This window comes from Psammomys obesus, unplaced genomic scaffold (genome assembly GCF_907164565.1).
Source record: "Psammomys obesus unplaced genomic scaffold, mPsaObe1.curated_primary_1811, whole genome shotgun sequence".
NCBI classification, from domain to species: Eukaryota; Metazoa; Chordata; class Mammalia; order Rodentia; family Muridae; genus Psammomys; species Psammomys obesus.
The window spans coordinates 53,140,445-53,167,911 of NW_026585895.1; the positions used below are offsets into that span (position 1 = coordinate 53,140,445).

Sequence of the window (27,467 nt, forward strand, 5' to 3'; positions counted from 1 at the left end):
TTTACAAGACATGAAAATCTTTATTTTCAAAAAGAGAATGTATTTTTACATAAATCTACAACAGAGTTCAACTGTAGAAAAAATAAACTATACTTGGGGATACTGCGCTCAACATGGCAAGCAAGCTCCCTCCCTCAGGAGGGGGCTGCACACCAGGCCACAGCTGGACGGACCTTAACACCCCTCCAGAAACCCCAGCAATATATCCACAACACTGACCAGAACCCAGGCACATCTACCCAACAGATACCAGGGGCCCAGGACCCACACGTCAGTGACAATCACGCTCTTTCTGCAACAATGGTTTCTTCAACCAGACAGCCCATATGCACATTATCTGCCCAAAGGAGGGGCCAGGAGTGTGCAGGCTTCTTTTCCAACACCTACAGATGCTCATCTTGCCATGATGGGGTGGCCAAAAAAGGGCTGCAAGGCATCGTAGAGGAGCTACAGACTGGGGTGACCTTGCTTATGTATCAGTGTTGGCTCTACAGGTTGCTGCAACAGAGCAAACCCAGGGCCTCCCCGCAGCCCATGCCTGTGCCCAGAAGCCTCACCCACCCAACTGGACTGGAAACACCCAGAACCTCTGCACTCTGCTCCATGTTAGGTCACCCTGGGTTCAGGCAGCAGCAGTTGTGAAAATGCTGTGCAGCTCCGAGCTCGGCCATCACCTCTTTCCAGTCCTGGTTACCCAGAAGACAGGACACCAGAGGATCCATTTGGGGCAGGGGCTAAGAGAGGCTGGTGGGTTCAGAGGCTAAGGCCGAAGGCTGTACCTGTTTGGGGCAAGCACCAAATTGAAATACTCCCTCCTGCACAGGTCCCTGAGCCTCACCCAGAATGGAGAGGACCAGAACGGCCCTACACTGTACCTATCCAAGACTTTCACTTTCACTCAGTTGGAAAAACTGAGTTTCTTCCTCTCAAAATACTCAGTGCCCACAGCAGCCATTGGGAAAAAGAGGTACAACAAGGATCCATCTTCCCACAGACCTTTCCAAACCCTACCCTGAGGGGCACTTTCTAAAACTCAGGTACAGATGAGCTCCAGTCAGAATTCAAGGCCAAGCTGGTCCAAACCTACCTTTTATTACAGTATGTGCAGCTTACTGAGTGATACCAGCCAGACATGTGGACACTGCAACCACTGAGAGGTCAGTGTTGACCTATGAACTCCAAAAATACAAAGGGACTTGACACGGAAACAACTTACAACCTTTCTGTGTATCCAGAAAGTCCTGGAAACATACTGGGTACTATTACAGGCAGGAAACTTGAACAAGCAGGCCAGGGCTGGAGGCAGGGAATGGGAGTAGGGCTGCAGGTCCTGTTCCAGTGTGTGCAGTGGGCAATACAATACCAAAAAGATACAGACAATTACAGGGAAAAACAACCCAGGATGAGTTGAACTCACTCTTGTAATAAAAAATTAAAAATTTGTTGCCTCTGAGCACAGAACAGACCAGAAACTCCCCCAGGCAGAACAGAATTGGCAAGAAATATCACAGTGGCTATCAAGACTCGGTAGTGTGCACTCCCCTGACCCGACATCTTCAGAGAGGAGGTGCACCAGGCCTGTCGCTCCAGTCTGGCCCCACACCTCTGCCCCACATGTGTTTCTTGCCAATCTGGGTGGCTTCCTGAAGTCTCTCATGGAGCCAGGACTTAGCAGTCACTCTTCCACAGTTTGATTGTTTTGTCGTTCTCTAACGCTGCTGAGGCAATGATGTTCTCTGTCGGGTGACAAGCCGTGGAAATCACAACATCTGAAAGCAGAGAGTCGGTCAGAGACTCCTCCAGGATAAACAGTGGCAGCACACACCTGGCTGGCTTAGGAACACAGGGAGCATCACAGGATTTGGGGCAGTGCTCAGAAAGACCATAGTCTTGCTCTGCTGGGCACAGGGTCCTCATTCCTGTCTACATGCTTTCCTCACTGGTCCCAGAGCTCACTACTCCCACTGCCCCCTACCACCCAGCACAACCTTCAGAATGCTGAGTAAGAAGTAACCATACCCCTGGGCAGAGATACTGGCATTAATGAGATGGCATGTGAGGTCCACTAATTCTGCCTGTTCCTGGGTGCTCAGGAACCACATCAAGTGTGACCAAGCCATTCCCAGCTGCCCCACATGTGAGATTACTGCTCGGTCAGAAAAAAAGAACCCTGCTCCTCAGGGCTACAAAGGCGCCTGATACTCCTGGCCCCACTCAGAAGGTAGACAGGAAGGAACAACTACAACAAAGTTATTCCACGCTGCACCACAGAATCAGGTGCTGGACTCACTCAAAGCTGAACCCTGACCCGGGAAATGGAAAACCAACATCCCTGAAAAGGGCTGGAGCCTCCAGGAAATGCTACAGCTCAGCATGTAGGTTAGACACTCTCCATATTCGCTGAGTCCCAGTGCCAGCAGCTGTCAGGCCCCAGATGTTTAGTCTCCAATGAAGAAAACAAGCTACACTCCTCCCAGGAGACCTGGGTCTTAGTTAACATCCACAACCAACCAGGTCCAGAACCCTAGATAAGAGCTCTTGATGCTGCTTCCAAGGCTGGTCACATGACCTCACAGGCCTACAGAGCTAGAATGGTAGGCAGAACAGAGCAGCAACACCTGCCAGTGTGTCGTAAATCCCAGAAACAACCAAGCACCTTGGTGAACTGAGGGGGCTCCCCTGGTTGGCTCCACCCATCCGCGTGGCCCATCTCCAAATGACTGCCCACCTGTGTGGCCCTGCAACTTCTGCACAATCTCCTTGGTCTGCAGATTCCAGATATACACCAGGTTATCCTCAGAACCAGACACGATCCACTGCAGCAGTGCAGCAGGCAGCCAGCAAGGACAGGCAAGACAGCAGGAGGTTATATGCTGAGTAGGTAGTACAGGCAAGCTGCCTAGCACCACTCTGGCCCCTCGTTCCCCCAACTTGGTGACATGCCATACGCCTCCCATGCCACCCCTCAGTGGGTCTGAGTTTCTATACAGTCACCACCTGCTCTTAGGATCCAAGTGCAAGAAATAACAGTTCCAGCCAACAAGGCATGTATGGGTTTGTTCCATGGACTCAGGGAAGCTTCATAAAGACATGAAGCCACCTGTGATGGGTGGCCTCTCAGCAGAGGGCTGGCAGGGTGACAGCAGCTCAGTGGGAGACTCACCTTCCCGCCTGTCACTGAAAAGTTGGCAAATATGCAGTACTTCTCATTCTTGTGGCCAGTGTATGTTTTCAGGCACTGAAAAGGTAGGTGTGCAGTTAGCACCTATGGCTCTCAGGCCAGAGGACTCAGTTCTGGGTATACACATCTAACCACCACCTCAACATATTCTGAAAATATTCTAGCTACATACTTTGTATGTCCAAACTTTGACCTGCAGACTAATCATTCATAAAACACTACATCAAGCCAGGGGTGGTGGTGTACACCTGTAATCCCAGCACTCAGGGAGGCAGAGGCAGGCAGAACTCTGTGAGTTTGAAGCCAGCCTGGTCTACAAAAGCGAATCTAGAACAGCCAAGGATTCACAGAGAAACATGTCTCAAAAAACAACCCAGCAGTCAGTCTTTAAAGGAATTGTACCAAACTTGCTCATTAAAAGAAGACAGCTCTGAGTCCCTCCTGCTTCAACTCCTGGGTCTGCTACACCACCCTCAACTTGTTACCTGGGGCTGGCACGAAGAAGGCCAGGCCAGCCACATGCCAGAATCTCACCTTCCCCTTGCTGTAGTCCCAGAGCTTCAGCGTGCTGAAAGACAGAGAGCAGGGATGAGGGTCAGCCCATCTTTGGCATACCCCACCTCGGATGCCACCATCTACCAACAACCATGAGTACCGAAATAGAGGATCATTCAGTTCATCAAGGTTCAGCCACTCCATGACATACAAGAGTAAATATAAAGACTCTAGTACTTGTACTAGTACTTGTAATTCAGAGACACACTGAAGAAAAGAGGTTGCTAGCCAGGCCCGGTAGAACACACCAGTAATTCCAGCACCCAGAAGGCAGAGGCAGGCAGATCCCCGAGTCTGAGGCCAGCATGGTCTACAGAATCAGTCTAAGACAGCCAAGGCTACACAGAGAAACCCTATCTCAAAAAACTAAAAAAAAAAAAAAAAAAAAAAAAAAAAGGAGCCCGCTGACTATTTTCCCAAAACCAGGGGTTAGTCACAGGCAGAATGTGGAAAAATGTTGGGTCCAGAAACACCCAGGACAGACATCACAAGAAGTATCTTTTGCTCATCCTAGGGACAGACTCATGCCAACCACGGCAAGATGCGGAAGCCTAACCAGAATAAAATAATGACCATCAGGCAGCTCTCAAGAGGGGCGACCAGCATGGATCCTTGAAGACCTTGTACAGTGTGCCACATTAAATGAGCACCTAGGAGTGGGTCAGCAAGGTGCTCAGACTGGGAACTGGAGGTAAGCCAGCCTAGCATGTGTGAGTTCATGAGCTCCAGCCCTGTACTGCAAGCAAAAAGGAGCTCAGAAGCTCAGAAAGACCTTCAGAGGCCACATGCTATACCTCACCCCTGTGTAGGAAATCTTTGGCCTGCCTTGCAAGAATAGCCTGAGCCTCAAATACTAGGTCTTCTCATACTAGAACTAGCAGGAGTCCTTTCTCCAGCCCCTCAGCTCACAACCCAGGGCAGAGCTCTAATGCACAAGTCACCTCAACTGGGCTATTGGGAGAAGAAACAACACAATACAACAGGAGAGGAAACCCCACCAGTGAAAGCCTCGTGCTCACTCCTCAGGGAACCAAAGCACTTACTTGTCCAAAGTTGCAGCCAGGATGTATTTGCCATTTGGAGAAAACTTCACAAAGGACACTGGAGGATTGTCATCATCTACACAGAACAGAGACAAGCTGATCCTTGGCAAAGTGGAGAGGCAGGACAGCTCCCAGTCACCCATGCCAAGATATCTATGTGAGGCCCCTGCCACCTATACTACCACCATTACCCTTGAGGCTCCCAAAGAGCCTGGCATCCCATCTCCTCTCACCTTCCTTGGTCATTGATGTTCTTAAGTATTCACACCAGTGCCCAGCCAATATTGGCCTCCACCACATGTGAAAGGAGGCCCAAAGCTCTCCAGCAGAGATGAACACCTGAGGCCCCTGGAGAAAGCTGCCTGGCCTAGGGTAGCCTTATAAACACCTTCCCATTCTGTAGTCAAGCAAGCTCTCCTTTCATGATGGCCATGCCTCTGCCTCCTGAAGGCCAGGCTGCTGACTTTAGCCTCATCATTTGGCAAGGGGGGTGAGAGATGGGGTGTTGCACTGCTGAGAAGCCAGGCTTCCTAGAAATTGCCCACATAAAAACTGCTTTCCAGGGCATATTGATGTCATATCCTCCTTTACAGTGGGCTTTCAGGGGTCTGCCCCTCGCCTGGGTATGTCTTGGGGTGGGACTGCCTGGCCAGCCAAGGAATCCTACCAGGCCCTAAGGTGTGCATATAAAGGCTAGTATAGCCTGACACATGCATTACCACTGGGGGTTCGCAGGGAGCTCCATTCCCTGGGACTGGTCACATACACTGAAACGGGGATACAAGAAAGTGAGGCCAACTAGGCCACATAAGACCTTTAATTCAGCAGACACAAGGCAGTACTTGTATGCCTTACCCAGGCCAGCGCTGAAACAAATCCCTGGAGAAACATTACTGACCTACACCCAAATAAGAATCTTAATCTCATCAGGTGATGGTGGCACCATACACCTTTAATTCCACCCAGCACTCAGAAGGCAGAGAAAGGCAGATCTCTGAGTTTGAGGCCAGCCTGGTCTACAGAGTGAGTTCCAGGACAGCCAGGGACTGTCAATACCCCACAAAAGAACACATTAATTTCTAAACTTGAAAATATATGAGAAAGATAGACCTACCTACCCCAGTCTAGGGCTTATCTCCCACTGCCTGACCAAATTTAAATCCTGGCCGGCCCTGCACATGGTTGCCAATCGCAGACCAGAGTTTAGCCAACAATGGATATATAACAAAGCATGTACAGGCTTCAAATCCTTGAAAGCCATCCTCTGACCTCCACGTGTACGCCAAGACACACACATATATACTGGTGGGAGGGCTCTCACACATGCGTGTGAGTGTACATGCTTATGGGTGTAGGCACACATGTGGCCCCACCCAATACCCCATTTAAAAAAAAAAAAAAAACACAGAAGCTGGGCATGGTGCTACAACCTTTAATCCCACCACTCCAGAAGCAGGTGGATCTCTATGAGTCCAAGACAACCCTGGTCTACAAAGCAAGCTCCAGGCCAGCCAGGGCTACACAGTGAGAGCCTGTATGTGTGGAGGGAGGAGGAGGTGGGGAAGCAGGAACACAACAAAACCAAAGAAACAATTTTACTTTTCTACCCAGGCAGTGGTAGCACGTCTTGAGTTCGAGACCAGCCAAGTCTACAGAGTGAGTTCCAAGACAGCCAGGGCTACACAGAGAAATCTTGTCTCGAAAAACAAAAACAAAAAAGCAAAAACAAACAAAAGAATTTTACTGTTTCCTAGGACAATTACTGAGCTTAAGCAAGTATGGTAACACTAGCAGTTCCCTACCCAGTGGCAACCTCTTTAAGTTGTCTATGATGGCTGCATCTGAACTAGATATGTACCCACCTATTGCACAGCAGTTTAACAACGCAGTAAGTAACAGGGCTCCTGGTCTCTGTTACACCTGTACACCCAATGTTTTAAACCATCTCAAGATTTAAACCACAGTAGGATGTGCACAAGTCACATGAAAAGGCTGTACCATCTCAAATAAGGGACCTGAGCATCTAAGGACTTTGGGAATCAATGGAAGGTCTTAGAACCCTCTCCCAGATACTGAGGGATGACTGGACTTGCTACGCAGCTTTCCAGCTAGCTGACTTCTGTAGCTAAGATACTGCCCTGTAAACTGAGGATGACACAACTGCCCATGTTTACGAGTGTTGACAACACAAGTCCTAGGTATGTGTTACAATAGCTGCTGCATGACTTAGCACCAGAGAGGTCCCTGGTAGGTAGTGGTGGTAAGTACAGGACATTACTATTTGACATCTGGTGGGAGGGGCTCTCATATGTGCATGTGAGTATACATGCTTGTGGATATAGGCTGTGAGAAATCGTTAAGCCCCAAGCGTGACCCCATACAGCAAGAAAAGCTTAAAAGCCATTATCCCAGAGTACCTGTGTCCCTAAACTTACGAAGCCCACCCAAAACAACAGCAAGTGGCTGTTTTGGAGAGGCCATCACACAGGTGATGGTTGATGAGGGGGAGGAGGGTTGCATGTAAGTTTGTCATTAGAAGTTGGGCACAGAGAAACACAAGGGTATACGTGGCATGTGCAGGTCAGAGTGATATTAGAAGCTGTGTTGCCTAGCCACCTAAACTCCAATAGAGAATGAGCTCCTGTCTTCCCTGCCAATTCAGGTATTCTATCCTAGCAACCTAGCAGGCTAGAATGGCTATACTAGTTTCCCTAACAGCCTAAGACAGTAGCAACTTACCACAACAGACTCTCTACCCACAACAGACTCTCTACCCAGCAAGACTGATAAAGAAGCAGGGTTTGCCAATCCTTTCCATTGCTCACCTAAAGTTCTGAACTCCAGCCTGGACAAGTAACACCCTCCCAACATCCCACCCACCTGTTCCAACACCCTGCCCACCTTGCAGTACACCCCAGTAGTGAACACATACCCCCAATTCCAAGGAAGAAGGGGCCAGTGGCAGGCTAAGGCTGATGAGCACAGGCGGAGAATGCAAGGACCCCAAGAGCTAAGAAGGATATGATTCAACAATGTAAAGCCTGCCAAGGACCATGGCGGCTTTAGTATCAGGAAGGAGAGTAGAGGTGGACACACCATAAATCCTCCAGACCAAGGAGGCCCAGGACAGAAGGAAAAGATGACTTTTTGAAAACAGATACTCTGCAAGGACCACCAGGACATGGCAGGCCTGGGCAAGCCTGCCCCTACCTTCCTCCACCCACCTCCACAACCCTCCACCAGACAGAGCACTCACCGATGAGCGTCTTCAGACACTGGCCAGAGGCAGTGTCCCAGATGCGGCTGTCAAGTAAGAACACAGTATGTGAGAAAGCTGATTGCTGGTGAGAGCACTGTAACCAATCCCACTGAGCTCTGGGAGAGCACTTCACCCACAGCTTTAACAATTACTCCCTGACTCTAGTGAGAACTATGCATGGTGGACTTCACCTGAGGACGTGAAGGATATCTGTCCTCCACCTATGATTACACAGAGAAAACCTGTCTCAAAAAAAAAAAAAAAAAAAAAAAAAAAGCTGGATAGTAGTGGCACACCTTTAATCCCAGGACTCAGAAGGCAGAAGCAGATGAATCTCTGAATTCAAGGCCAGCCTGGTCTACAGAGCGTTCCAAATAGCCAGGCTACACAGAGAAATCTTGCCTTAAAATAGAAAAAACAAAAACAACAACGAAAAACTAAGCGGCGGTGGCCATGTCTTTAATCCCGGCATTCAGGAGGTAGAAGCAGGCATATCTCTGCAGGCATGAGGCCAGCCTAGTCTACAAGGTGAGTTTCAGGACAGCGAGGGCTCTGTTATACAAAGAAACCCTGTCTCAAAACAAAACAAAAACAAGATTCCTACCGTCTACACCAATGTCAGTGTGTCCCACAGGAGGCCAAAGTTATTACCAAATGAAGCCTGTACCAGAGGACACCATCCCCAAGAGGACATGCCAGGCTTTGACATGGTTCCACCTACAAAGTTCTATGACTTTTGCTGACAAGCCACATGCTTCCTCAGCAGACTCTCAAAAGCAGACCACTGGCTCTCTGCTCTGCTGCTTCCCAAGCTGACCTTCCATGATGCCACTGCATCTGAAACCTTCCCCAGGCCAGGCTCCACATCATTCCTCAAGATGAGGTAATCAGCCTCTCCTCCTTCCCCAGAGTTTCCACTCTTGGAAACTAGCTGGTCTGATCCAGAAGCAACAGTCCCTTCTTTATCTCTGCTCAGTCCTCTTGGCACATGCCCACCGATACTTCTATGCAGGCTCTAGTTTATTTCTGATCCTCATGCCTCAGCTTAAGTGTCTAGATGAAAGGCATAAACTACTGTAACAGAAATCCTGTGTGTGTACTTTTTTTTTTTGGGGGGGGGGGCAGTTTCACTATATAGCTCTGGCTGGCCTTGAACTCACAAAGATCTACCTTTTCTGTCTGCCCAGTGCTTGGATTAAAGGCTCAAAGGCATGCACTCCTTGCTGGCCTTTTTTAAATTCACTTTTGTACAATATCAAAACACCCTGAGGTTCAAATGAAATCCAAGTGCTTCTGGAACACAGGCTCTGGAACAGTGACTGCTGTCTTGACTCCATTATTCTGAACTCCAAGGGTGTGTGCTTAGGCAGTCTCATCCTCCATGGCTCCTCCCCATTCCAGTCGCTAATCCCTCTCCTGAATATCCCCACAGTGGTCTCTCCCCCATTATCTATCTGGTTAACTCCAGATAAACCTTAAACTGGGGCAAATGCATAATCCCACATGTCGGCCAGCAGATCCTGAGGTTCCAAAGAGGCAACAGTGCAGGGACTCAGTAGTTCCACGTTGGTCTTCACTGATCTATCCCATTGGCTGAGGGACAACTGGCAAGTATTTATGCTTACCTACACTTCCCAAGTGACAAGTGAGGACGGCAAGAACCACAGTAACAAGAAAAGAGGACCACATTGTTGACTTTCTAGTTTCTGTGTTTTAAATTTTGTTTCTATGTACGAGTGCCTGCATTTCAATCCCAAGGTTACAAAATAAGATTCTCTAATTAATTAATTGACTGACTGGAGACTACAAGCAGATAAAGGAGATAAAGGCAGGTACATCTCTGAGTTGGGGGTCAGCCTGGTCTACAAAGGGAGTCCAGGACAGCCAGGACTACAGAGAGAAGCCCTATGTCGAAAAATCAAACAAACAAACAAAAACCAACAACAAAAAGAACTGACTGATTAAGTTTAAGATCTCAAGACCTCAAGAGTTTTCTCAGACCATTAACCGCTTCCCTGGATCTCTTGAGAGTAGCCCACCTCCAGCACACATCTCCAGGATACACTTAGGAAAAGCAGGGTCAAGTACAGTATACTGCTCGAGTTCCAGTCCTCTCTGAACTCAGGGCACCCACCCCTTACTGCTGATCCTGCTCATAACTAAAGTCATGTTTTAGCTCTACCTTAGCAAACACAACTCATATAACTGTTTCCTATTTCTTTCCATGCCATCACTTTTTCTGTCTCTCTCTCTGACAGGGTCTCACCACACAGCCCATGGCTGGCTTCAAATACTGAACTGTGCCTGCTTCTGCCTCCAGTGTGCTGGCATCAGAGAGTGCTCCACCATTTTTTAACTTCCCAAGCTCCTTCTTGCCAGCTTCTTCAGTAAACTTCTAACTTTTTTTTTTAATTATTTTTTATTTTCAGTACACAGGTGTTCTGCTTGCTTGTACATGTATGTGTGAGGGCAGTCGTCAGATCCCCTAGGAACTGGAGTTATGGAGAGTTGTGAGCTGCCGTGTGGGTGCTGGGAATTGAATCCTGTCCTTTGGAAAAGCAGGCAGTGCTCTTAGCCACTAAGCCATCTCTCCAGCCCCAAAAGCCAAGTCTGTACATTATTCCAAGCTCTATGTCAAGTCTAGCACCACAGACTGGTCAACACACTCTTGCAGGGCTCTGTCCCCCCGCCAGAGTTCACTCCAACATCTCTGCCATCCAGTATTATTCTTTGTAGCAAACAGATGAATGGTCTCAAGATGATAATGGCTTTTACTCTGGCCACTAGTGACAAGCACGAGACCCAGTAGAATGTCTTTGTACTATAGCATACCTACATGACCACAGCCCCAAATGCTGTTAACACCTGGGCAGTCAGGTGCACCCTGCCAGACAATAACCAAGGCTTAGGTCTTCACCCCCCATCAGCCCTAGGACTAGGCTGTGTGCTGGCCTCTATGGCTCCAACCAACCTACTCTCACAAACCTGAGGCTCTCCTGTTACCATCGCCCCAGCCTCCCATGCTCTGGACTCACTTCTGGAAAATTGTAGTTTCAAATGTGTAGTTTCAAATCTGTCTCTTGGGGTTGTTCTGCCTATGTAAGTGACAGCACGCTCATACACATTAGTCTGGCACAACTGAAACAAGCTTCAGTGGACTTATCTTTCTTCTGAAAGAACTGTCTTTTTACCAAAGTTTGTACAAAAACAGAAAGAAAATATTTAGTTCCACTCAACACTCTATGTGGCCAGTAAACAATGTTGCCAAGTAGCTTAGCTGAGTCCCAGCCCAGGCCTGTTCAAAATGGCAAGTCTCAGTTCCATCTGCAGAGCCACTGAAAAAAGCAAAAGAACAAAAACAAAACAACAAACAGTAAAACTTAAGTCACCTTCTCTTAAATCTAGGTTTTACTATCTGCCTTTTTGTCACAGTACTGCTTGGGGCACAGAAGTATCTAGTTCATCTAGTTCACTCTAAGTCACTCTACCCTGTCCTGTCCATCAAATCAATTCTTAGGATTTTGTTGCACAGATGTCACTCAACTGCCTTGCTCAAACACTTCATTTTTGGTATCTTTTAATACCATCCAAGGTCTTTCTAACCTCAAGCCAAGGCTTTTGGTGACAGCATTCAGACCCTGCCACACACCAACAACTGTGCTTTGCTCACCCACATTACTTACCTTGCTCTCTATTTCTGCTCAACACCGAACACCAACACAATTTGAGTTATAAGGTCTCCAAGCTCAGAGTGCACTTTACTCCCACGCCTTTCTCTTGAGATCTATACTCTCCTGCAGAACTCTGACCCAGCAGTCAGTTCTACAATACCATCTACTGCTAGAAGCTCTGCACAAACCACACCTCTGTCTTCTCTCTTCCACACAATGGGATCTGGTGGTTCACCTGCTCAGACATGGGATCTGTGGACAGGGCCTCTATACTTAGCACAAGGGCTCAGCCCTTTCCTCACTTTCTACAATCTTGAAAGGGCACACTAATGTGTATGCAAGGAGTTCACAGCTCCTGCCCTGTGTGGCAGCCACCATTTCCACTACCTCCTTTCATAGCTTTTCAACCCTGCATGATTCAGGTCTGTCAAAAACCTGTAGCCAGTGGGCACAGGCTTCTGGAAGATGATACACATGTCCCCTCTTTTTGCTGCACACAGAGCTAGGACAGCCCGAAAGGCCATAAGCATTTGTTTACTTCACGAAGACTCTCACTTACCAGAGGCCATCATAGCTACTGGAAACAATCAACGATCCATCACGGTTAAAATGAACCTAAAAATTAGAGGAGGAGAGAAACTGATTTCTAATAAGTAGCATGTGTCTCTGGCATCCTGCCCGAGAGCTCATCACATACCTTCCCTGTGGACACCTGACAATATATTTGGGGGGGGGGGGGGGGTAAGGGGGAAGGAAAAAACTTCTCTCACCATCAAAAAGCAAGCGCTCAAAGTCAGGAGAGGCACCCAATTTTCTGGAACAGTCCAGCTCACTGACTCAGCCTGAGTCTCGGGTATCTAGATCACTGCCACTCTAGATGCTCAGTGGCAGACACTCCCAGCAATGAGACGTAGGCCACTATAACCTGTGTCTCAGGAAACTCTGAGGCCACTATGCAAACTTCCCTGAGTCCTGGTGCCCTTGGGGTGAGACTCTAGGCCCTCTAGAGTAACTTACTGTTTTCAGTGTTTGCCTTTTATTTTTTTGAGACAGGATCTTGTGTAGCTGTGGCTGACTTTGAATTCACTTTGTAGCTATAGCTTTTAACTCCTCCTTCCTTCCTCTGCCAAAATGCTGGGATTACAGGCATGTGACACCATGCCTGTGCTTTATACAATGCTAGAGGATAGTACCCAAGTTCTGGTACGTTAGATAAGCACTCTACCACACGGTACTACCAACTGGTCCATTTTACAAATGATCACTAAGAACTGTTCCCGCCTCAGCTTCCTAAGGCTTCCTGAGATCACAGACATATAAAAAACTTGTAAGAAGCCCTCGGATTCCAAGGACTCTGCCAACGTGGATTTGATGGGCCAACCTGGACTCTACAGCATTGGAGCCAGAAGTCACTTTCCATGCCAGATCCCAATAGCCACTCAATTATCAGCCACTTTGAGTGCCTTCCTTAATGCAAGGTAATCCAACTATCCACATTTACCTCTATTTTTAATATACAAAACAAACTTACAGGCACAGTGGTGCACACCTTTAATCCCAGCACTCAGCAGGAAGAGGCAGGCAGATCTCTGTGAGTTCAAGGCCAGCCTGGTCTACAAAGCAAGCCCAGGAGAGCCAAAGCTACACAGAGAAACAATCTCAAAATACAAACAAAAGACATTATAGGCTAAGGAGTCAACATGAGCACCTGGCTTTTTCCATGCAGCCAATTTGCAGATAGCACCTTGGAGAAACAAATAAGCAAGATCACATGGTACCCAGACCCATACTGAACCTGTTAACAGGACTCTCTACTGGGGCCAACAGTTAAGGGGACTGGTAGAATGACAACTCACAGGAAAAGGCAATAGACAAGGAGAGTAAATGAAAGAGCTTCAATGGAGGCTGAGCCTACACCAAGGTGGGGAACTTTGAAGGGGATGCAAAGGGGCATTAAGACTTCAGTTCCAGACTCACTGGGGCTCAAATATCCTGTGAGTATGCAAGCCTGTGCCAAACAGCTCTCTCTTTGATAGAAGTGGCTAAAAAAGCTTCCTTTGAGGGAGCCTAGACGAGTGCTGGCCCACAGTGGGTCCCAGGAAGACAGATGTAAATGAATGCCAAGAGTCTTTTCTGAACTAGAAGGTAACAACCAGAAATGTTGTTGGAGAGATGGCTCAGAGGTTAAGAGCACTGGCTGTTCTTTCAGAGGTCCTGACTTCAATTCCCAGCAATCACATGATGGCTCACAACCATCTATAATGAGATCTGGTGCCCTCTTCTGGCCTGACAGAACATTGTATACTAAATAAATAAATAGATAAAGCTAAAAAAACAAAACAAAACAAAAAAAAAAAAAAAAAAACAAGGCTGGATATGGTGGCCTGCACTTTCAATCCCAGTACTGAGAAGGTAGAGGCTAGCAACAATCTGTGGGTTTGAGGTGAACCTGAGCTACTGAGGCCCTGTCTCTAAACTAACTATAGTTTTATAAAGGGTGAGGAGGGCAGCCCTGCAGAGATGGCTCAGCAGTCAAGAACACTTATTGCTCTTTCAGAACATAACCACATGTTGAGTCACAACCACCTTAAATCCAGTTCAGAGGATCAGATGCATTCTTCTGACCTCTGTGGACATCAGGCACACAGGATTCACCATATATAAATGCAGGACCAAACACCACTCATACACACAAAATTTTTAAATCTATCCTCCAACGCACAAAAAAAAAAAAAAAAAAAAAAAAAGAGGGGAGGAAGAAATAGAAGATCTCAGAGGGACAGAGGCCTGCTGACCCAGGGGCAACTTGCTCTGCTCCCTTACACCTGCTGCTCCTATAGGAACCTGGCTAGAAACTCTCTTCCTGTATCAGTGTCCTGTAGCCATCCCTGACCCATACCCACAAATCCTCTTTGCTCACAAACTCAAAATCACTTTCCTAGTAGTGTTCTGCTAAGCCTCAGTCTGGAAATGAGTTCTACCTCACCGTATTCTATGTAAGTAGCCACAGAAATCAGACACCCAGCAAAGGTCAAGCTGGGCCTATGTGACAACACTGGTGCACTAGCAGCGTCTATAAGCCAGGGAAGCTATGTGCACTCCAGGACTATAACATAAGTAATCTTGCAGAACCAAAGTTAAAAGGCTTAAGATCCTATATTGACAGGGCTTTAGTAAGCAGATATTATGCCAGTCCAGCCTGACAGGCAGCTATGAAAGACCCTGGCCCTACTGACACAGGACCCTTTGAGTCCTTGCTTTCTTGGGGATTGAAGAGTAAGACCAGAGCCTCAGGATTCCCAGGAGAATGCTCTACCATGGAGCTTCTATTTTAAGACAAATATCTCTATAGCACAGGATTGGCACTTAACTACGACATTTTATAACTGGCACAATTTGGACTGGAGATAGAGCTCAATTTTAGAACACCTGCCTACTATGCAGCAGCCCTGGGTTCAATCCCCAGCACCAAAAACAAATCAACGAAGCAATCAGGTGTGGTGGCACACACCTAAAATTCCAGCCTTCTGAAAATGAGGATGGAGGAGGAGGATCACAAGGATAAGGTCATCCTCCGAAAGTCTGAGATCAGAAGGCCCTGGTATCAACAGTTCACAGCTGTTTCATGCCAATCTACGTTGGTTGGTTTCTGACACCTTGACACAAACCTAGACATATTTGGAAATGGGAAACCTTAACTGAGAACATGCCTCTGTTACAAATGGCCTATAGTAAGCCTGCAAGGTATTTTATTAACAATTGATGTAGGGCCTCAACCGTTAGTGACGCCACCTTTAGGCAGGTGGTCCTGGCTTGTATAAAAAATTAAGATGACCAAGCCAGTAAACAATGTTCTTCCTTGGCCTCTAATCCAGTTCCTGTCTCTGGGCTCCTGCCCTAACTTCCTTCAATGATGTAACAGTAATGTGGAAGTATAAGATAAAGTATACCCACTGGTGAAGAGTAGAACGCACCTTTAATTCTAGCACTCAGGAGACAGTATGATAGTTTGAAAGAAAATGGCCCCCAAAAGGCTCATAGGGAGTGGCACTAGTAGAACATGTGGCCTTGTTGGAAGAAGTCTGTCACTGAGGTGGAAGGGGAAGGCTCTGAGGTTTTAGAAGCTTAAGCAAGGCCCAGTACCACTCTGTCTTCCTGCCAATCTGGATGTAGAACTCTCAGCTCCTTCTCCAGCATCATGTCTGTCTACATGTTACCATGCTTCCTGCCATGAGGACAACAGACTAAACCTCTGAAATGTCAGACAATCCAATGAAATGTTTTCCTTTATAAGAGTTGCTGTGGCCACGGTGTCTCATCACACCAATAAAACTCTAAGATACAGAGGCAGATGGATCTCTGTAAGTTCACAGCCAGACTGGTCTACATAGCAGAGTTCTAGGGTAGCCAGGGTTACATACACAGAACCTGTCTCAAAAAAACAAAACAAAAAAATGAAATAATTTTTTCTTCCTGTACTGGATAGTTTTATATCAGCTTGACATTAGCTAGAGTCATCAGAGAAGATAAAGCCTCAATTGAGAAACTAAGATTGGACTGTAGGCAAGCCTGTAAGGGCATTTTCTTAATTAGTAACTGGTGGGAGAGAGCTCAGAAAAATGTGGATGGTGCTATCCCTGGGCTAGATCCAGGGTTCTATAAGAAAGCTGGCTGAGCAAGCCAACAAACAGCACTCACTTTTTTACTTTTATTTTTTGAGCCCAAACAAGGCTATCCTGAAACTCACTATGTAGACCAGGCCAGCCTCTGCCTCCTAAGTGCTGAGATTAAAGATGAGTGCCACCACCTCCCAGCTCACTCTTCCATCGACTCTGCATTAATGGAAAATGGAAGCTAAATAAAATCTTTCTTCCCCAACTTGTTTTTGGTCATGGTGTTTCACCATAGCAATAGTAACCCAAACTTAGACACTTCCAAGTTGCGTTTGGTCACTATGTTTTATCATAGAAATAGAAACCCTATGGAGCTGGAGAGATGGCTCAGTAGTTTAGAGCACTGGCTGTTCTTCCAGAGATCCTGAGTTCAATTCCCAGCAACCACATGGTGGCTCACAACCATCTGCAACCATCTGCCAACTTTCAGATGTACATGCAGACAGAGCATTCATATAAACAAAATATTTATTAAAAAGAATATTTATTAAAAAATATTTAAATATTTATTAAAAAAATAAAGGGCTGGAGAGATGGCTCAAAACATTAAGGGCACTGACTATTCTTCCAGTGATTCTGAGTTCAATTCCCAACACCCACTTGGTAGCTCATAACCATCTATAATGACATCTGGTGGCCTCTTCTGGTCTGCCTGGGCCATTGTATACATAATAAATAAACCTTAAAAAAGAAAGAAAGAAAAGAGAAAGAGAGAAAGAAAGGAAGAGAAAAGAAACCCTCAGATGCTACCTCACTCACTAATTCTCTGTACCCATGTAATTTAAGTGCTCATTGCATGGCTCCCTATTATCCAAACACATTCACCGCCTTCCTGTAAAAGCCCATTCCAAGATACCCTCCTTAAAATTCCCTGTCCCCCAATCCACAAAGTGCCCCATGGTGCTTCTCACTGTGCCCCACCCAGCTACCACAGCACACAGGGCCGAGAGACTACATGTGAGCAAACCAAGTTCACCCGTCTTGAGGAGCTCCTGCTGAGTACACAGTAGGAGGACTTACAGCTGAGACTGGGTCCGAATGGGCAGGCAAAGTCTTGAGGCACTTCCCCGTCTTCACATCCCATATCCTCACACTTTCATCGAACTAAATGAGACAGGATAGTAACGTGACTCTACAGTAACAGCAGCAGCAACAGTGTGCTCCTGAGACCCCAAACCCAGAAGCCAACCTGCCTATCCCACCACGCACCAGCATGTGACACTGTACACATCCCCCTTGGGGAGAGACCCACGCACTTACAGACCCTGAGACGATGAGGTTGGACTGGGGGTTGAAGTTGCAGCAGAAGACGTAGTTACTGTGGCCTTTCAGCGTCTTCAGACACTTTCCCTAGAGCACACAAAGCATACCAAGCCCTGTGACTCCCAAAGGCTATATGCCTAAATACAAGCTTCCAGCACATCTGAAGGCCTCCCCAGACCAGCCATCCACACATTTAACTCATCTCAACTACAGGCACTCCCTGGGAAGACCAGTGTCACTTACAGAACTCACGTCCCAAATCTTCAAAGTTTTATCGTCAGAGGCAGACACAAGGAGGTTAGAATCTGATGACCAGGCTACATCAGATATTCCCTTGGGGAGGAAAAACGTCAGTTACCACCTTGTGGGACAAAATCCAAACCACTGGTAAAAGATCAGCCCTACCTATCTATACACCATGCCCTCAGGACATCTTCTGCCCAGCATTAGCACAAGATACCTGGCCCAGAACCTAAGGCTACTACTACACTTAGCTCTGCCAAGCTTCCTAGACTCACTCACCTATGGAGGCTCAAAATGCTTGCACTAAAAATGTAAAGTGGCCAGGTGTGGTAGTGCAAACCTGACTCTGAGGCAGGATAACTGCAATTCTAGATCACCCTGAGCTATCTAATAAGATCCCATCAGCCTAAAAAACAGTCCTGATGAAACCGGGTGCCTGTAATCCCACCACTCAGAGGCAGAGGCAGGAGGATCCCTGTGAAATCAAGGCCAGCCTGGTCTACAAAGCAAGCCCAGGACAGCCAAGGCTACACAGAGCAACTCCATCTCAAAAAACCAAAAAGAAGAAAAAAAAAAAAACAAAAAACAGTCCTGACAAGCTATGTAGAGGTGGTGCATACCTTTAATCCCTACACTAGGGAGAGTCAGGCAGATCTCCAAGTTGGATCTCTGAGTTCAAGGCCAGCCTAAGTAAATTCCAGGAGAGCCAGAGCACCCAGCCACTGTGGCTCAACAGCCAGTGTACATCACAGGAAACCTACCAGCTTGTGACCCGATATGGTTTTCTCAAACTTTCCATCATATGCTCCCCAAATTTTAATGAGTTTATCAGCAGCTGAAAGAAATGAAAAGGAGGTAGGGTCAAAGAAGGTTGTGATTGTCCATTCCCCTAAAGTACAGGGCCTAGGTCGGGCAATGAACGAAGTATGAGCACATGGAGGCACTGGGCTCCACCCCACCCCCTGCACTCCAGAGTGGCAACAGTATATGAATAGTAGTTATTTCAGTTCCACAGAAACATGCTGAATGTTAACCAACCCAGAGAAGCAGTAAGAAGTAACACAGTCCAGTCCTCCCACTTTACTTCCTCAGATAAAGCTCAGACAGCCTCTCCATGAGCCAAAAGACTGAAGAATACTTACATGAACTTGCCAGCCACTCCCCATTGGGGCTGAACTTCACAGAGGACACAGCTTTCGTGTGGCCAGCCAAGGTGAATTTCAGGGCATAGTTTGGTTTAACAGGTGTGGGCTGTGGGAAACAGTACAACTTTACCAGAGGCAACTACCACCACCCAATCAACCCACTTGATGCCTAAAGTGTAATCAAGCACTAGCTGGTTCCAAACTCATGCACAAGAACTTACTACCACCTTATCTGATGTCACCCTTCAAACTGTCAGTGTGAGCCGATCACTTCTCTTCAAAGCACCTACTTCCCCTGGAGCCCCCACCTTAACACACCAAGAATTTGTAATTTTTTGGCCAGATGTGGAGGGGAATGTCTTTAATCCTAGCACATGGAGGCAGGCAAATCTATAGAAATTTAAGACTAGCCTGATCTACATGTTGAGTGTGCCAAGACCATAGGGAGACCCTGCCTCTAAACAAACTGTACTTTTTGATAAATTCCCCCAACCTGTCTTGGTCTGGAAATCCCTGATGTGGCATAGCTGCTGTGTCACTGCTACTGCTGTGTGGTCAGAAACTCACACTGGCAGCATACCACTGTGCAGAGCAGCCAGGACTAAGGAAACAGGCCCTGAGAATCTCTCCAGCCTGTCTACCGCAGTGGTCCTGTGGAACATACCTTGCTCTGTGTGGCTGATGAGGAAGGTGTAGGCTGTGCTCTTGCAGCCTCTGTCTCTGGCTTCTTCTCCTCCGTGGCCATGGCTCTGAAGCCCACCGGGCAGGACACCGTGAAGGGGAGTCACAGTGGAAGAGGCTGTCAGCTAAACGGTACTCTACAGTATGGGGCCTATAAACAAATCCTCTCTTTAAAAAATGGTTACTGGAGTCAGGTATGGTGGTACATGCCTTTAATCTCAGCACTGGGGAGACAGAGGCAGGCAGATCACTAAGTTTGAGGCCAGCTTGGTCTATGGAGACAATTCCAGGACAGCCAGTGATACACAGAGAAACCTTGTCTCAAAACAACAAAAAGGTTGTTGGAACTGAGCTGTAGCAACTCATGAAGAGAGAATTTACCTAACATGAATAAGACTACCACTTCCCAATAAAAAAAAAACAATAATCCCCAGGAAAAAGGATAAAATGGAGAAACATGACCACCATATTAAACCCTACAGCAAATAAACTGTTCCAAGCTGGGAATAACTATCACCCTATCCCAAGGCTGAAGCTTCAGATGCTCTGTGTGATGACCTTTGTGAGACTAAGAAAGAAGAGTTGACCCTCAAGAAGGCTTCCCACTGCAGCACACAGATATGTGCAGGAATGTGAGCTTTGACCCAGTTTAACAAAGGTGCTGTAACAGAAACTGACATTGCTGAGCAGAAGTTTGGGAGCTTACCCAAATCCTAAAACATGCCAAGGGATTTTAGGGAACAGAAGTGTGCGCCCAGTGGCCACCACCTCATCAGTGTCTCCCTGCGAACTCACAGGTGCAGGTGAAAAATGCCTTCTACAATGCTAAGAGCTTACAAAGCCCAAGGACTCAGTGCACAGTGCTACAAGAGCTGTAAGAGTAAGTCAGAGGAGCTACTGCCTCCCAAGGAAACCTCCGAGAACAGCATCAGTGAAACTGCAAGGTAGATGAAGCTGCATAGCAGAAGTTGTTTATCAGCCTGAGTATGTGTGCAGCTACAACAGTTAATTCCACCACCTCCATAGGTTCTACCACCTGAATACATCAAACAAAACCACATCATGTGACTGGAAAATGAGTTAGCAGTCCTCAAAGGAGAGCTACTAAGACATGCTTGCAAATGTCACTGGCCACGGATGCCTCGGCCACTGATGTAAGGAGCAATCATGATGTAAATTCTAGCTTTGAAATTAAAACTGAAACTTCACACAAATCCCATGGAAGGCCAAGACAAATGAAAGGATGCCAAAAGAGAACACCATCTCAAAGTCTTCAATCCTAGTAACAGCACCCTCCACACAGGTGCCGCCATGTTGCTTTACCTGCAGCCGGCTCCATCAAGGTCATATAGTCTGCTGTAGCTCAAGTTCAGGGGCAAGGACTGAAGGAGGGTAAGTCCCACAGACCTCTCCACAAAACAAAGCTCTTGTGCCCAGGAAATACCAACTGCTTGGTGCTTTTAGCTTTATGGACGCAGGGTCTTGCTATGTACCTGGTATTAAAAAACCTATCTCAACCTCTGGGCACGTTTGGTTTAACAGGCATAAATCAACCACGGGGACTGACCTAGAGCCTATTTTTCCTCCTTTGGTTTTTTTTTTTTTTTTTTTTGAGAGAAAGTTTCTGTGTAGCAGTTGTGGATGCCCTGTAAGTCTCTTTGTAGACCATGGTGGCCTTGAGCTCACAGAGATCTGCTTGTCTCTGCCTTCTGGGTGCTCGGATTAAGGCTTGTGCTGCCATGCCTCCCTGAGTGCTGGGATTACAGTTATGAGCCACCGAGCCCGGCTGGAGCTTATTCTTTTTAAAATATTTATTTACTTACTTACTTATTTATCTATCTATCTATCTATCTATCTATCTATCTATCTATCTATCTATCTATCTATTTAATGAATGCTGTTTTCATGCACGCCAGAGTGGGAATCAGATTCCATTACAGATGGTTGTGAGCCACCATATGCTGGGGCTAGAACTCAGGACCTCTGGAAGAGTGGTCAGTGCTCTTAACCGCTGAGCCATCTCTCCAGCCCATGGAGCTTATTCTTAACGCAACTTTGGCCATATCACAAGTTCCTGTAACCACCTCTCTTGTGGACCATACATACAGGAAGCAGAAGGTGCTGAGATTGAAGTAATGCAAAGACTAGAAAGTCCCTTTCAAAGACTAACTCATCCCCCTACTCTAGTAAGCCGACAGGGCAAGAGTGTAGGGGCAGATCTTTTGAGTGGGAAGGCCTAGGAACTTTAAGCAGTTTCTTTTAGCACATAAAGAGATTCATGTAGTGGAATGACCTTGTAAACAAGCACACCACCACTACCCATCCCCCACCATGGAACACCCTTCGGGAAGGGTCTTTCAGAAAGCCAAGAATTAACAAATGAAAACACCATCATGGCCACAGTGCCACACACATTAATTAATCCCAGCTCTAGGAAGGCAGAAGCAGGCAGTACCAGCCCAGTCTACAGAGCAAGTTCCAGGACAGCCAGGGCCACACAGAAACCTAGTCTCGAAAAATCAAAGAAAAAAAAAAAGCAAAACAACAACAACAAAAACCGATCAATTTTAGCCTATCTGCCTCAGAGCATTCAGGAATTCAAAGCAGTTAGATATGAAGTCAGATCTACATGAACCTGTCTCAAAAGAAATCACCAATTTCCGATCCCACTGGGTGGAGTCTAAGACAGAGAGCACTCAGGTGTTCAGTTTTAAAGCCACGGGAAAGCAAGACTAAGGGTAGACAGCTTAGGGAGGGAGGTGCGTTCAGCAGGATACTCAGCAAGGGGTTGGAGCTGAGCGCCACTGCCCACAAAGGAGGTAGTCAACTGGCACAGTCTCATCCGCAGCTTTACACTAGAGTGAGCCTGACCATGGAAGGGCAGCAGCCATCACTCTACCTCCAGTCAAACACAGATTCCTGATCACCACCCCAGACACTGAGCACTCAGGTGTGGGAAGACACCCTCAGGTGAGTGCAGTCGGCAGCTCAACAAAGAGCCCCCCAACCCACCCTCTCTGGGCTCCTGGATACCTTGGTCCTAGCAGCCCTGACCTCACACCACGGGGTGCTCACCTGCCTGGCTGACCCAAACAATGCTTAGAAACCCCTTGACCAGAGTGAAGGCTAGTCAGGTAGAAACTTGCACTGGAACACAGGTGAAGGCTGTGCTGGCAGCACAAGAGAGGCGCCAAGTGGCCACGGAAACCTGCAAGATACTGGCTGGGTGTCCCTGGTGAGAGACGGTTAATCCCATGCCTAGGGACGCCAGGCTGAGGTAAGCCTCGAGGAACTCGGAGGACTAAAGGGTCTAGGGGAGCAGCGGGGAACGCCGTGCGAGGAGCAGGCCGTGGTCGCCAAAAGGGGCGGCGGGGTCGGGGCGCGGCCACAGAGGCGGCGCCGGGCCCGGCTCGAGGCCCACGAAACACGTGCGGCGCTGAGGATCCCGGAGCCTGCGGTCCCTCGTGGCCGCCACTCGCCTCGCGACCACAGAACCGGGTTACCTTCTTACCTGCCGGGGCCGCGGCGGCGGGGCCGGGCGCTCTGGCGTCGCGGCGGCTGGCCCTGCGCGCGAGAGTAGACGAGCTGGTAGACTAGGCGGCCGCAGCGCGGGAGGCGGGAGGGAGTGCGCGTGCGCGAGGAGGCGGGGCAACGGGCGGCGACGAGGGTCAGAAAAATTAGAGGAGGCGGAGCGCCTTAAAGGGGCCACCTGTGGCTTTTGCTTCCTGCTTGATAGCTACTGGGATTCGGTAGCCGCAGACCGGCGGTGTCTGTAGTGAAGGATGGGCGAGAATGAACTAATGCACCTCACCTGTTATTCCAGGCTGCCTCGCCAAGCTATTAATTACAGGTTGGCCGTCCTGGATCGTGCCTACGTTGGGGTTTCCAGAATCCCGTTGGTGCCATTGGTGGACGTTCATGAGGTCCGGAAATCCGGAGCTCCGGCGGCTTCCCCAGCTTACCGCCGGGCGGGGGCTTCCTGCCACTGCAAGCCACAGTTCAAATTGGACACCCGTGCCTCTCTGATCTAAGCTGAGCGACAAGAAACCTGTGCTTAGGACCCCCATACTCAGAAAAACCTCTTAGGAGCCATCTCTGCTGGGAGGGCTCTGCAGCAGTGTCCAGGAAAGCAGGGAGCCTACATGCTCACAATGGAGGAGTTACCCGACTTAGAAGACAAACAAGAATGTGGACACTGAAGGCAAGTGTCCCTATACAGGGGCTCCAGATCCTCTAGCTATGCATCAGGAACCACTGCACCATGCAGTTGCCTCGTATTTTAGGTGTCCACAGCTCACATTCCAGGCAGCCACAACATCCACTACAATCTGGCCCCAAAATTCCATTTTAAAGGCCCAATCTCATTTTCACAAGATAGTCCCTGGCAGGCAGGCTGCCCTGCAATTATGAAGTGTTCATAGTCCTCTCTCCTGTAGGCCATCTCTACTCCTGTCACTAATGGAAGAAACACACAGAGATGAGGACACAGGGACATAAGGAGGACCTGCAGTCAGGTGTGCATCTTCTCACTTCACTAACTCATATGGTCTTATAATCTTGGAGGTGGCCATGGCCTCTGCAGCCTCATCATCCAATGTGGAAATATCAGATATAACATGGAAACCTGTGTAAAGAGACTGAGCATGTAAAGCTTGAGAATGTGTGGTGTGTGGTTGCCATAGCTACAAGAGTGCAAGAAGACTGGCAATGGCCTGGAATCTCCTTCCAAAGAAGGCACAGAAACAGCTCATGTGGATGTGGATCTGTGTGCCTAACAGGCCTATGCCAGGATTCCTGGAAAGAGCAGAGCACGAGATGGTAAGAACAGCATCTCCATATCTGCCTAGACTAGAAACCAAACCAGTTCTGAACGTCCCTCTGCCACCTCTCAAATAGCATTCACACCCATCCACTTCCATCCTCATCAAGGTCCTACCGAAGATGTGGCCTTTTCCAAATTCTAGCCAGAGGTCTGCGTGGGGATGTAGCTCAGTTGGTAGAAAGTATGCATAGCATGCAAGAAGCTATGCTTTCAGCATGCAAGGATCCCTGTGTTCAGTCTTGTAACACGCAAACACTGACTGTGGTAGCCCAAGCACTAGGGAGTTAGAGGCAGGAGAATCAGAAACTCAAGGGTCATCCTCAGCTACATACTGAATTTTAGGCCAGTCTAGGAGGCCCAAGGATGAGGGGTCCTGACACAGAACCCTCACCCTCATATTTTCAACTTTCACTCATAATGGATCTGAACCTCTTCCCAAGGAGAGAGCCTTCTGGTTTAAGTGGGAAAATTCACCATTGTGGGGCTGGAGAGATGGCTCAGTGGTTAAAAGCACTGACTGCTCTTTCAGAGGTCCTGAGTTCAATTCCCAGCAACCACATGGTGGCTCACAACTATCTATAATGGGATCTGATGGTCTCTCCTGTCATGAAGGCATACGTGCAAATAGAGTGCTCATATGTATAAATAAATAAATCTTTAAAAAAAAGAAGCAGTATGTCTGTTTATAAAAAAAAAAAATCACCATTGTTGTCACTGGACAAACCCTGAAACCAAGTAACACAGGAGGATAGAACCATTTAAAAAAATAAGTACCCCAGCAAGGCATGGTGGCACACACATGTAATCTCAGCACTGGGGAACCAGAGGCAGGACTCTGTGAGTCTGAGGACTGACTGGTCTATGGGGATAGTTCCAGGACAGCCAGGACTACAAAGAGAGACCCTGTCTCAAAAAAACCTAAAAAAAAAAAAAAAAAAAAAAAAAAAAAAAAAAGTGCTGGGCTGGAGAGATGGCTCAGAGGTAGAAAACACTGGCTGTTCTTCCAGAGGTGCTGAGTGGCTCCCAAACATCTATAATGAGATCTGGTGCCCTCGTTTGGCATGCCAGCACAGAAAGCAGGCGAAAAGTGTATACATAACAAATAAGTCTTTTTAAAAGATATTTAGGGCTGGAGAGATGGCTCAGCCGTTAAGCACACTGGCTTCTCAATTCTTAGCATCCACCTGGCAGCTCACAATTGTAACTCCTGTTCCAGACCTCTTCACACATGCAGGCAAAACACCAATATACATAAAATAAAAAAAAATTTTAAGTTAAAGAGAGGCAGAGGCAGGTGGATCTCTGTGAGTTTGAGGCCAGCCTGGTCTAGGACAGCCAAGGCTACACAGAGAAACCCTGTCTCCAACCCCTCCCCTCCCCGTGCTGTAAGGTAAGGCTGGGGAGATAATGCAGCTGGTGGAGTGTTTGCATGCACAGATCCCTGTGTTCAGTCCCCAGTACCACATAGAGTGGGACTAGTGTGCATACTTGTCTCCCAGCACGCAGGGAGGCAGAGACAGGCTGATGAGACAGACAGGCTGAAAAACATCCTTGACTACACAGAGAGTTCAGGACTGTGGTGGTTTGAATAAAAATGGCCCTCACAGGTCCACAGGGAGATGCACTTCTATTAGGAGGTGTGGCCTTGTTGAAGGAAGTGGTTCACTAGGGGTTGGGCTTTAAGTCTTCAAATACTCAAGCCAAACCTAGTGGCTCACAGTCACAGGAAGACCCGCCAGATCAAGATATAGAATTCTTAGCTCCTTTGCTTGCATTATGTCTGCCTACATGCTACCATGTTTCCTGCCATGATGGTAATGGACTATACCTCTGAAACTGTAAGCCAGTGTCAGTTAAATGTTCTCCTTTATAAAAGTTGCTGTGGGAGTTAGAGAGATGGTTCAGTGGTTAAGAGCACTGTCTGCTCTTTCATGATAGTCCTGAGTTCAATTCCCACCCACCACATGATGGCTCACAACCATCTATAATATGATCTGATGCCCTCTTCTGTCATGCAGGTGTACACTCATATGTATAAATAAATAAATTCTTTTTTTAAAAAAAGTTGTTATGATCATGATGTCTCTTCACAGCAATAAAACTCAAACTAAGACAAGGACCAATCTGGGCTACATGATAATCCTGTCTCCATCATCATCATCATCATCACCATCACCATCATCACTGCTTTGCTGACTGAGAATGAGGACCACAGAATCAGGGAAATGTTAGTCTATTGATTCACAATATCTTTGACCAGGGTGAATTGGTAAACTGCTTCAAGGAGCAATTTTTCTTCAGGATTGGTTTATTTATTATTTTTATGTGCTTGTGTGTGTACCTCCGCAAGTTTACATGCATCACATGCCTGCAAGAGCCAGGAAGTTAGAAGAGGATGATGTGTCCCCTGGAACTGGGGACACATGTTGTTTCTAACCTGAAATGTGGGTACTGGGACTTGAAGCAGTTCTTTGACAGGAGCATCAAGTATTCCTAACTGCTGATCCATCTCCTTAGCCCCCTAGCAATTCTTATAAATACATTTCTAGAAAGTTTCTCTTCACTATCACTCAAAACTCTCCTGTCAGCCAAGCAGTGTCAGCCTTCCTAGGCCTCTTGCTCATTTTTCCAGTTCCCTAGGATGACCAGGCTGTCATTCTTAGAAAACTTCCAACAGCCAACACCCATTTGGACTTGCCATCTGGATCACCAGATAAATGAGTGTTGCAGTTGTGACTCCACAGCTGCTAGCTCTTTCTACCCAGAAGGATCTTCTTTCATTGCACTTCTTACAGTTCCTGCCTCAGTGTCTGCTGGGCCTGCCTGAGGTAGGTCAGGATCTTCACATAGCTGCCTTGGCAGTTGGCAAGGAAAGGATATGGAAGGATGATATCTATTAAATATTGAATAAATAGTATTGAATTTATGCAA

General features: G+C 47.4%; 1 protein-coding gene across 2 annotated transcripts; it reads right to left on the reverse strand.

The window, feature by feature from the left end:
• Positions 1 to 23,326, reverse strand: Wdr5 (WD repeat domain 5). 2 transcript variants are annotated; one of them, XM_055600377.1, is made up of 14 exons: positions 23,226 to 23,326; positions 19,698 to 19,782; positions 19,031 to 19,139; positions 18,650 to 18,723; positions 17,889 to 17,978; positions 17,643 to 17,732; positions 17,403 to 17,486; positions 12,269 to 12,324; positions 8,036 to 8,082; positions 4,780 to 4,855; positions 3,716 to 3,749; positions 3,164 to 3,238; positions 2,729 to 2,816; positions 1 to 1,769 (listed from the first exon to the last, which is right to left on the reverse strand). In XM_055600377.1, the coding sequence occupies exons 2-14, from the start codon at positions 19,776 to 19,778 to the stop codon at positions 1,669 to 1,671; spliced, it is 1,005 nt and encodes a 334-aa protein (XP_055456352.1). In that variant the 5' UTR covers positions 19,779 to 19,782; positions 23,226 to 23,326; the 3' UTR covers positions 1 to 1,668. The 2 variants fall into 2 exon arrangements, with proteins under 2 accessions (XP_055456352.1, XP_055456351.1); XM_055600376.1 differs by having other exon boundaries at positions 19,698 to 19,865.
• Positions 23,327 to 27,467: the final 4,141 nt, after the last annotated feature.